Raw genomic sequence first — 12,050 nt, 5'->3', positions numbered from 1 at the left:
CATGATACAATTTACAACATTTCAATACATCACATTCTCAGTTTCTGGAACTAGAAATGCATTAATTCTTTTGGACTGGGAAGAGAATGTAATCAACACCTATTGACAAAATGCAAGGCTCCCATCTGTCTTAAATGAGTGCTCCCATGAGTGAATAACTTTGTTCCTGGGACAAATTGCACCATTAAAGGGTCTCCCATTCTTAACATGAGCTCTTCCCCATTTACTACATGTGCAACAGCTTGTCATTATTCCAGTCCAATGGTCAACATAATGGGGCAATGCCATTACAAGTGTGATAAAGAAGTTAAAAACACTGGTCTGCTTACCATAAAAGGACAGGGAAAGCAGCCAAGACAATAATTAAAAACAAAAGATACAGCCTTCTAGTGCCATTGTTATGACGATTCTTACCTGTCAATATAAATTTGCTTAACTTTATATGTATGTTCACTCTAAAGAGGAATGTATGTACTCTGTGCTGAAAGGGCTGAAATTCTGCCTTCATGCAATTTCAGTTCTGCATCCAGAAAATCCGAATTCTCCTATAAATTATGCAAATTTAACAAATTTGTGTAATTTCTTTCGATTTTGATTTTTTAAACTATTTTGCATAAATATTTCTGGTTTTGCTAGTCACAGAAAGGAGTTTACAGTTACAGAGTTCCTTCTTTGGCTTCTGAGATTTCAGCAGGACTAGCCAACAGTTTCAAGCATATTGTTTCAGCAGCCATAAAAAGGAGGTGGGGAGAGAGATAGGAAGGTGCTGAGATTCTCAGGAAGCTGAACTCTGTGTTCTGCACAGCACTTGCTGCTTTTTCTGCACAAAATTGCAGGAACAGCATTGTCAGCAAAATCACTATGATGCCCTTCACCTGCTTGGTGATAAAACTCCTATTGATCATTCATGCCTGTTTTTTTCCATAAGGAGAGAGGCTGATTTAAATGGTCACCCACATTGAGTTAAGTGCACGAAATACACAGGGTGGTGAGGAAAAGAAAGGGGAAACTAAACACAGCTACTGATCAATTTTTCTACCTCTGACTTTTATGAAACATATGGCTGTGCTTACCAAATATATTGCAATGTAGGAATGGCAAAATGTGTCTTTTTTTCATGAGAAGCTGAGTGCAGAACAGGAACTGTTGTTTCCTGCAAACACATCTAATCCGAAGTCTCACAGAGCTCAGTGGAGCTTATTCCCAGGTAAGTGTGTATAGGATTGCAGCCAGGACACACATCTGTGATATATTACACCAGTCCTTCCCCCAAGAAATCCATTTCAGCTGACAAGGGGTGCTTTATTACACATTTTAACTCATGCTGAATTAGATTTGTCTGTTATCTGGATTCCAGGAGCGCAATAATACAACTTTGTTTTGCTTTGAAAGAACAGCAATGAGTAACTGATTGGACTTGGGGCACTGCAGTGGCAGAGAGAGGCTTCTGCTACCAAGTCCAAATGTTTGCTTGCTGTGGCTTATGACCACCCGCAAAACTTTCCACAGACCTGCTTAGAACCACCTACAACACACAACACAACTTATATGTAAACACAAAGTGTATCATGTTTTATTCATTCATTAGCCCTTTTCTATACTACTTTTTCATGTATTATTACAAAGTATGAGAATGCTTAAATACCATTTTGAAATAACCCTTAGACCCTTTGTTCCATAGACAAAAGAAAAGTCAAACATTTTGCATATTTTCTTTGACAAGTTTTGGATTAGTGGCTTGAACAATTTATACAGCCTTTTACTTTCCCCCCAACACACATTTTTTTCTGATGCCTATTAGCAGAGTAATTATAATTTATTTGAAACCATAAAGCATTTTTTCTTTCATTTATAAAAACATCACTTTACCCCAGAACAGTTAGCAACACTTATTACATTCAACCACTGTTCCATGTTTTGTACTTCTCAAATACCAAACAAAGGGCACAGCCCATTGGCAGTCCCCTTATGCGCAAGCCCAGGAAATGAAAAGTTCCAGTGAAAGAGAACTGTTCAATTCAACAATGCTTGTGCAGGAGAACTTCCCAGAGAACTGCGTTATATTTCACAAAAGAAGCTCTGACACAAGCCTCAAATTCCCACCTCAACAATCAAATTTTGTCTTTGCACAGCCCAGCCTTCCTGACTTGGAATTAACTGCCCACAAACCCTTAGCCCTTTATATACTGAATTGTCTACAATATCCACTTGTTACCCACCAAGTGACCAACCCACAACCCAAGAAAACGCTGAGCTGGATGAAACAGCAGTCATGTTTATATATAGATATATTGAGAGAGAGAAAGAGAGAGAACAAGAGACAGGGAGTTCACGCAAAAGACGTTTTGGCCTTAAAAAAAAATCTCTGGAACAAGAAGTTTCATAAACATTTAATTTCCAGATTCAGGTAGGTAGCTATGTTGGTTTGACGCAGTCGAAATATATAAGAAAATTTAAAAAATTGTCTAGTAGCACCTTAGAGATGAAAGCACACAGAAGCTTATACCAAGAACCAACTTAGTGCTACTGGACAAATTTTTTAGCCAAACTGATCCCCAGAACTCTAGAGGCTCCTCATTCCAGGTCTAATTGGCACTGGTCTCACCCCTAACTTCTGCAGATGAAATTTTAGGGGTGGAAACTGGCACTCAGAGCTAAGATTTTTCTGAGATGCTCTGCTATATAATTAGATTCTTACACAGAGTAAGGTGCTACCCTAAGTAAATAATGTTTAGTGAATTATTTCTAAGATTAGATTAGAGCATGGGTGCCAGTAAACAGTTCTTGGAGGTGGGATATGGATTTGAGCAACTCATGAGAGCATTTCTATCATCTGGGCAAAACTTATTTTCATTCAGTTCTGTGTATTTAAAAAAAAATATATAGTACCATGTGAATATATGAAATTATTGTGTCCACTAAAATGTATTCTCCTGATGATGACTATTTTTAAAAAAATATTATAATACTTTGTGAAGTTTTTTTAAAGCTTTTTTGTTCAGATAGTATACTTGAATCAAAATGGAAAAGCATTAGCAGCAAGTGGCTCATGCCTACCTCCACCTAGAGAAGCATTTATAGGCATTCCAAAGGCTAGTTCTACAGTAATGTATTAGTAATTACTAATATTTTCTTTCTTAAACTTTTAAAATATCATCCCTGCTCTTCTCTCTCTCCCTCTCTCGCTCTCTCTCTCTCTCTCTCTCTCAAATACAATCAAAGATAAGTCCATCTGGTACCACAGATTTCTTTGGCCAAAGAAACAGGAGGATTTTTCACAATTAGCTAAAAACATAAAAAGGCATAGAGTATTGGACAAAATTGGAACATCTGAGATTCTTATGAGTGAACCACACCAAAGGTTACTTGTGTTCTAATCCACACAGCAGCCATCAAACCACATCTGTTTTGCACCTTAATTCTAAGTTGGAAGCACAGAACAGGCAAGGGAAGAAGAGGCCCTTAGGAAGGCGCCCTTCCCCCCTGCTTTGAAATAAATGGCAAAGCTGGACAAGAACACTGCAGAGTCAGCTGGCACTAATGACACAGCTGATCCTCTTTCTTGAGTAGACTTCCCATAAAAGAATGGGGACCAGCTTGGCAGCACCACCACTGTAATATCTTGCAGTGTGAGTGCACCCTTAAGTGTGGTGACACATCTTCCTCTGGGGGAAAAGGAGATACCAATTCAGATACACTACACATTCTTAGAGATAAATGAACTGCAAGGCTGGATTCATTAAGAGCTGTTCTTAAGTAATATTGGTGTGCCTCCCCGCCCCACCAAACTTAAAATTTATTATTAATTAATACTAAGTATCACTTCTTACTTCAGTTTGTACTGATTGCTACCACAAAGTACTTCACAAACAGGCGTTTTAATGTGTGTGCAAGTGGTGAACAGACAGGAGTCTCAAGTACTTTCTATTCGAGGATGCAGAAACCAAGTTCACTACGTAAACTGAGATGTGGCTATGAGTGAATATTTTCTTAGCTTACCTAAAAATATTAGAGCTAAAGAGAAGAAACAAAAATATAGGCCATTCCTAGTGATGAGCTTTCCTAATAAAAGAGGGTCACTTTGAGGGCTTAGAGCGGTGCCATTAGGTTAATGACACTGATGTATTTCTTCTTCCCTTTTCATTAGATGTGATAGGGTTTGGGTTAGATGTGATAGGAGCCTCAGTAATGGGATGGATGAGCAAACTGAAATTTAATTCAGATCATACAAAGGCAACGATGCTGACTGGGGGAGCCAGCCAACATTGGGATTGCTCTATAGTCTGGGTATATTGGTTCTTAATGGCACCATACTCTACTCTCACAGCTTAAATGTGCTCTTGAATCTTGCAGACTTGAGAGCAGACTTTCATGCAGAGTATACACTGGAGGGCTGAGGGCTGTAATAAATTATGAAGTATGCTATTTGGTGGTTTGCTAGAAACAAAATAGATAGAAGGCAAACATGTTTATATCAATGCCAACTGAAGCCCTACTGTAGACATCAGTGTTACATTCAGCTCTTATCTAAAACGTCTGAAGGGCACCAGGCGTAGAGTTTATCTAAATTATTCTGTCTAGTTTTGAACTCTATTACAATCTTTGCTTCATTTTTGTCTTTGCAATGGTGTTTAGATTTCATCTTCTGCAATGTCTGGTACTCATCTCAGAGGGCCAAATTTGAGAGCAGACTTTAAACACAAATCCATGAGCTGTCCTTGTAAGTGTTTAAGACCATTTTGCCCATTTCCAATTGACGCACGACTGTCAATGTTTCGTTTTCAGCTGATGTGCGCAATGACCCAGAATACAACTCCTGCGCAAACAGGGAGTTGCCTGCAACACATGTGCAAATTAACAGTAACAATTTTTGTCTTCTCTGCAAAGAGGTAGCAAATCTACATTGTGCTATATGAATAATAAAAATATGAAGTCTTGCATATGCCAATATTTTAATTCTTTAATTCTTGGGAATTAATAGCTAAATAATGTGGTTCCAATAAGCAGCGTTGATAAACTGGTCAAAACGACCAAGGAAAGGATATGATCAGTGAGATACGGGGCACTTGGCTATGTGGTTGCACTGAATGAGGTGTAAGACAGGACTGCAAAGCTATTGAGGCAGTTGTTTGGTCATCCAGTTGGCCAACTGTTGAATTGTAAAATACTTATTTTCAAACATGAGGGCTTGAGCCCTGTCTAAAAATAAAATAGATATGTCATCTGGAGGATAAGCATTTCATTCCTGGACATTTTGTGCAGTACAAAACTGGAGTTTGCTTACATCAATAAAACCAAGAATTTGCATTTTGTAAGAGAAGCTTGCTAATGAATCCAGGCTTTCATTTGTGTATCTGTGGAGAAAACAGGACTACTAAAATAATACAAGCAAGGATGTTAGCATGTTAGTATGAACTATATGCAAATTACTATTCTTCCCCCAATTTTTAAAGAGGAAAGAGCTATGAAAAAGTTATATTTCTTCAGATGAGATGGCTCTAAAGAATGAAACAGACACATCTTATTACAATACCACATTTCCAGTTATTATGACTTTTTCCCTATCTTCCTACTACCTGAGTGATGTCAGTGTAAATTCAGGCACCATTAGTAAATTTTGACCAAACGTATACACAGCACTGACAAAGGAGTAAAGAACCTTTCAGCTTACCAGTGTATGTAAAAAAGACACTGACAAAATGGAAAATAATAAACTCTTTATGATAAATTAATTCTTAGTTTTTCATTGCTGCAGGGGGAAAACAAATAAGCTGGACCTTTCTCCCCACAGATCCCTCTGCAGGATTCTCTTTTCCTTCCTCCTGTAATCCATTGCCACATACCTTACAAGTAAGAAAATGGAGGAAATAAATATTCATGGGAAGAGCTCCATCACCTTCAATGTCGGTGCCCCTTACTTTCTTGCTCCCTGCGTTTCAGCTCCTCCTTATAGCAGTAGGAACAATAGTTTTCAGTCTCAGGGCGACCATAAAAAGAGCAGTTCTCCTTCTTGCAGCGGTTCTGCTGGATTGAATATATCGGGCTAACTGTGCTCCTGCCTCGATTTTTGTCATTGTTCAACCAGGTCTGCGGTGCATCCTCATCGGCATATTCCAAGCAGTCTCTGATGTCACTGGTATTAAACCCATTGGTATATGTTTGTGACTTGTGGTCCGTAGGCATAACATAGGTCAGTGACTCCACTGTGTTGACAGTACGGATGCCTGCTATTCGGGCCGGGCTATAGCTCTGTGAAGACAATGACCGGTTCTGTTGGGGATATGTGGCACATGTTTTTAAGGTGCCAACCACCGGCTTGTAGGTATCATCCTGGAAGCTTGATGGCTTGGAGTTGACATCGTGCAAGTGGATGACACTTTGCCTCTGAACAGGGGGTGTATGGCTATAGTGGGCAGACAATGGAATGGGTCCACTTTTCTTGGCACCATTGCTAGGTGACGAAAATGACCCTGGTGTGGGACTAGTACGGTCTTTAAACTTTAAAACCAGTTGAGTCGTATGGCTTTGAGGCAAGACTGGTGATGCCCTTCCCTGAGGAGATGCTTCCAACTTCTCTTTTGAGTACATTTCTTGCTCCAGTTTCCTGCATGACGATCCATTGAGAGTAGCCTTCTTCTCTGCCTCTTTCCTCTTCTGTTCCTGTTCGGCACTAAAGCGCTCCTGGGCACTGGTCAAGTAATAGCCAATCATCTCCTCATGGAACTGATGTCTATGGCTGGTCAAGAGGAGGCCAGCAAAGATGAACTTCCGTTCCCCTTGCATGGCGGCTCTCAAGATGTTGAGGCTCAGCTTCACATCAGTGCTGTACTTCCATGGGTCTGACTGTTTATCTGAAGGGGATTTAGAATTCATTTTTTCAACAGGCGAAATGCTTGTCTTTTCAGTGGGAGAGGGGGTTGTCTTTTCAGATGGAGAAGTGCTTGCAGACTGGCCAGATTCTTCTTTGCTTCCTTTGCGTGACTTGGACTTCTTCTCTTTGACTTTCTCAATGATCTCCCCATTTTTCCCATTTCCTGAATTTGCTCTGCTCATTTTGCCATGCACTAGTCCCCCAAGCCCACCCATATTCTTCTTTAGCTTGATGCCTAGAGTTTTACTGAGACTCCCAAGTTTGTTTGCAACTGAATCAGCCCTGTTTTTTTCTTTATCCTTCCTTTGCTTTTCTTTCTCTTTCCCATTTTTCCCATTATTGCCATTAGAATTGCTGCAGATGGAATCCCTGTCGGAGTCCATGGAATCAGCGAGAGACTGAACATCCTCTCCTGCTGACGCTGTGGGAGATTCTGGCTGAGCCAGAGGTGCCTATTAAGAGAAGTAAGTTAACAATTAGAAATTACACAATGATTTCCTGCAGTAAGATCCTCTCTACATTTGAATGCAGTTTTTCAGGATATTTAGCATTTGAAAAATGCAAATCTTCAAAAGAATGGTTCTGCACATAAGGTCATTACATTAAGGGGTCACAATTACATTAACAGATGGTTAATCTTTGGAAGAAACTTCCTAGATCCAGGTTTATAACAGCCTGTCAGATCTCTCTGACTGTCCTTTCGGGAAGTCATTCTCTTGAAACTTCAGATGTTTGCTGTGAATTCCACAGCATATTCAAGATGGTAAAAGCAAAATCTGAAAACAGTGCATCGTTTTGTATGCTTTTCTATATCTGAAACATCAGGAACCATTGCAATATGATGTTATATAGAACTACAAGTTTTCTGATTTTCAAGTTAATGGGTGATGGGTTAGGAGAGAATTTCTCTCTTCAAATAGATCAGCTAGTATTCCTGGAATTCTTTATGCAGCATGCTTGGTTCTCTTGCTCAACATATCTGAAATAATCTGTTGTTTCTTGCTTACTCCTGCTCAGTGCTCACGGGACACTGTTTTGGATTATATGGAGGATAGCAATAGTAAAGTTCAGTCCTGATGACCATTCTGTGTGGAAAGGGTATGTTGTGGGATAGATTCCAGTACAAATGGCACCAGAGATGCAAAATGAAAGATAGCACAAATACAGAAGCCAATCTCTGGGCATTTAGCAAGGGATTTTTTAAAAAATGATTAGGAGGGCAATAATTGATCTGGGATTAAAAAGCAAATTGTGCAATAATTCAATTATCAATGCCGTTCACATTTATACCTGAAAATATAGGATGTAGTGCAAGTAATTTTCAGTGTAACTATAGAAGTACATTTCAAAACATTCATTTCCAAGACTCCTAAACAGATATCCTCCTATCTCAAAGAAATTGAGATTGTTTTTACTTGCCTAATTCTGCTCACCTACTCTTCTGGGGCAAGAAAATTAGTTAATGCTAGGCAAAAAAAGTATCAACATTTTTTCAGATTACCATCCCTATATAAGAAAAGGGCAGTTGAGTAAAAGATTGTGCTTGCCATGATGTATTTTAAGAAAATACGAAGTGGAAGCAACTTGCAGATCATCTTGACCTAATGAACAACTAGGCAACCCTATGAAATTAATCTTGCAAATTATTCACAACGGGCAATGATTGAAAACCAGTTCAACTGACCATATTTCTCATTGGATGATGTGTGCGATTTCTTGACAATTTCATTAGTCTGAAAAGGCTAATATAGAAATGGCAAGAGAGCCTTCCTATCATGTAAAATAAAAAGTACTACTAATCACCAGGAGCTAAACTGAGACATGGTAACCTTTATGGAAATTGGTCCTGGACATTGAATTAACACATAAATTTTCAAGCACATACCAACTGATGATTGGCTGGAGCATGACTGAGCAATAATAACTTCCTTCTTTATGAAAAAAACTAGTGTTGGAGCACTTTCTGAGAGGCATGATTAACAAGTATGATAAGGTAAGTGGGATATCTCAGAGAACATATTCAGTTCCCCAAAGCTCCCTATTGTGCACATGGAAATTTGGCTGAACTCTTAATTTGCTTACCCTTGACTGACAACCTTGGGTATCAACTTTGCAGTCTCACACTTGATAGTCCCTATACTTTTGTCAAACCACTAGAATATCCTGATATTTGGACCTGAGAATCCACACTCTCAAATGTGGAACTCCACAAATGCAAGGAGCAGAACAAAGTCTGCTTTTCAGCCTTTCCCCCAGACAATGGATAGACAGGCTGGTCAATTACTCTTTGGTTTTGACCATCTCATATGCCGTGACAGAAGGCAGAATTTCCAACCAAAAGCAGCAGGAAGGACAGCTCTTTACTTGCATCTTTTTTCCTTTCTAATCTATGCACAGTACAGTCTATTACTACTACTACTACTACTACTACTACTACTACTACAGCAATTTATATACCACCCTTTATCAAAAGATCTTAGGGTGGTGTACAACATTAGAAATACATTACAAAACATCAGTGATAAATCCATTGCTGCTACAGTTACAGTAGTGCATGCTGCATTAATTCTAGGGAGGCAGGGACCTGGACCTTGCCTCTCCCTGCCCCTGCCTCCCAAAGGAGCTTCCCTGAACCGCTAGCCCAACACAGCAAGGATGCAATGGATTCTGCTGCGCTAGTGGTGGGAGCCTAACCCAGGATCATCTGTTTCATGAGATCACACAGTTGGGGCCTGTTTCTCTCAAGCTACTTATGGAGAATAAAAGGGTTACCCGTGTTTCCGATGGTATGCGTATCCAGGTTACATTCATGTAACTGTGCAGAAGATTAAGCTTTGCCTCCAGAGACAGAATCAAACTAAGAAAGGAAAAAGAGGAAAGACCACATACCATATAATCACTGAAAATTTACAGCCATATACTCACACTTAATCAACAGAAACAGAAAAAACCATCAGGTTTAACAAAAGTACTTTCAGTTACAGATCCCCATGCTCTCTTAAGGAAATAAGCTAGGGGGAAAAGAAAAGTCCGACACTGGGCTTGCTATGGGAAATTTGCAGCCTCACATTGTTCTTGCCAGACTGGGGCAACCAACTGGCATTTTGTAGATGGCAAAACTCCACACCCAGCTAGTGAGCTATGCAAGAGATGTATGTGGCTCAAAAACGATACAGTTACTTGTTCTAAAAACTGATTTTAAAAGGGCAGGCTAATCAAAGGTTACCAAGCATTTTAGGCACACAGATGTCCACAAGGTGTTGAAGTGTTAATTATTTAAAAGAGATCTTACTTGGCCAGCTTGGAGTTATCATTGTCATCCTTTCCCCACTCCCAATCTTTCCCAGGATCAACCGCAAAGTGCAAAGGTAGTAACTTGTGTTCAGAATCAGTCAGAGGGATCACCGCTGAAGGAAAGAGGAAAAGACCAGAAGCGAAGAAATTAGGTGGGAAAAGGATGAGAAAGAACAGTTGGCTAAAGAAAAGGGGGAAAGAATTTTAGAAGCATTTGTTCAAGACACTGTGTTAAATATATAGCATCTTGGCATTTTTCATAAGAAATTGCTTATTTTGCAAACAGTGACACCTTTGTATATCATGTGATCTTTTTCATGGTGAAGAAAAATAGTCATCAGCTCTCAGAGATGGCAATTAGGATATTTCTCTGGGTGTGTGTTCTTCAGTTTAATAATATGAGATAACCATACCCTCTTTCGTAGATCTCAGACTGACCACATCTCTAGCCAAAGCATTTGACAAAATGAACACAAACATTTTCTTTTCTTTTGGTTTGGTGGACAGGGTTAAAGCAAATGTTTTGAAAGCTGAAATTATACGCTTCTGCTTTCACTGTCATTTACAATATACTGTCATTCACCTGCAACCTCCAAGGAAAGTGGAATATAACCCCAAATTATTAGTAGGCTATTGACTCCAGATTTTACTGAGTCATAATACCAGTCTCTGAACACTAAATCTTAGTTGCTGTGACCATCCTGGTCATTTCAACCAAAAAGGAAATAAAAGTGTTTTATGCAACCTGTGCAGAATATGCATAGGTACACTGTCAAAATAAAGCGATAAGCAAGTTATACATCTATACCTTGAAGTGTAGACCTCCACAAATCAATTTCTAATATTACATTGCCGATCAGACTTTACAGTCCACCACATTGTCTTTGATGAATGTTCTTCTCAGTTTTCAGGCTGCAACCACAAATCTAGCAAAATTATCCCACGTTGATGGCCTCTCAGCTGATTCCCTCGTGGCCCACTGGAATGCAGAGTTAACCAGGGCTATTGACTGTCTGGCTCCGAAGCGCCCTCTCCAATTGCACGGAGCCTGGACAGCCCCATGGTTTTCCCTAGAGCTAAGGGCAATGAAACAATCGCTGAGACGACTAGAGCACTGGTGGTGGAAAACTCATTCTGAATCTGACGGGACAAGGGTTAGAGCTCAACGTCAAGCCTACCAAGTGGCGAAAGCGATGGCGAAGAGGGCCTTCTTCACCACCTCTATTGCATCGGCAGAAAACAGCAGCAGGAGACTCTTTCAGCTGGTTCGCAATTTAACGGAACCACTTGTGTCATCAGGGCTCGGTAAGCGCCCCAAGATCTCCTGCAATGATTTGGTAAAGTTTTTTACAGATAAAGTTGCTCAGATTCGGAAAGAGGTAGACACCACCATGGGAGTAGGACCAGGGCAGGAGAGTGCCAGAGTCCTATCTAGTCAAGTTGCAGGGGATCAGTTCAAATCTGTTACCTCCGAGGATGTGGACAGGCTGCTTGGACGAGTGAAACTGTCCACCTGTCTCCTTGATCCTTGCCCATCCTGGCTAATAAAAGTGAGTTGGGAAGGGCTGGGCAATGGACTCCGCAGGGTGGTGAATGTTTCTCTCTGTGAGGGAGCCTTCCCAGACCCACTGAAAGAGGCGGTTATTAAACTGCTTCTTAAAAAAACATCTTTAGACCCAGCCGATATGGCCAACTATCGCACAGTCTCAAATCTTCTATTCTTGGGCAAGGTGACTGAGCGAGTGGTTGCTGAACAACTCCAGGCATGCCTGGAGGATGTGAACCATTTGGATCCCTTCCAATCAGGATTCAGGTCTCATCATGGGACTGAAACTGCCTTGGTCACACTGGTCGATGATCTCCGGCGGGCTAGGAACAAAGGTGA

General features: G+C 40.2%; 1 protein-coding gene across 6 annotated transcripts in view; it reads right to left on the bottom strand.

The window, feature by feature from the left end:
- Positions 1-5,702: 5,702 nt before the first annotated feature.
- Positions 5,703-12,050, bottom strand: part of OTUD7A (OTU deubiquitinase 7A) — a 129,923-nt gene continuing 123,575 nt past the window's right edge. For all 6 annotated transcript variants that reach the window (XM_081887632.1, XM_081887633.1, XM_081887636.1 and 3 more), the window contains 3 exons: positions 10,164-10,278; positions 9,644-9,728; positions 5,703-7,323 (listed from right to left, as the gene is read on the bottom strand). In XM_081887632.1, the coding sequence (XP_081743758.1) occupies positions 5,899-7,323; positions 9,644-9,728; positions 10,164-10,278 (1,625 nt within the window). In that variant the 3' untranslated portion in view covers positions 5,703-5,898. The remainder of the gene's footprint in view (positions 7,324-9,643; positions 9,729-10,163; positions 10,279-12,050) is intronic.

The sequence above is a fragment of the Podarcis melisellensis genome (assembly GCF_964234715.1).
Source record: "Podarcis melisellensis genome assembly, chromosome: 14".
Classification (NCBI taxonomy): Eukaryota; Metazoa; Chordata; class Lepidosauria; order Squamata; family Lacertidae; genus Podarcis; species Podarcis melisellensis.
This window is presented reverse-complemented; position numbering and strand designations above follow the sequence as displayed.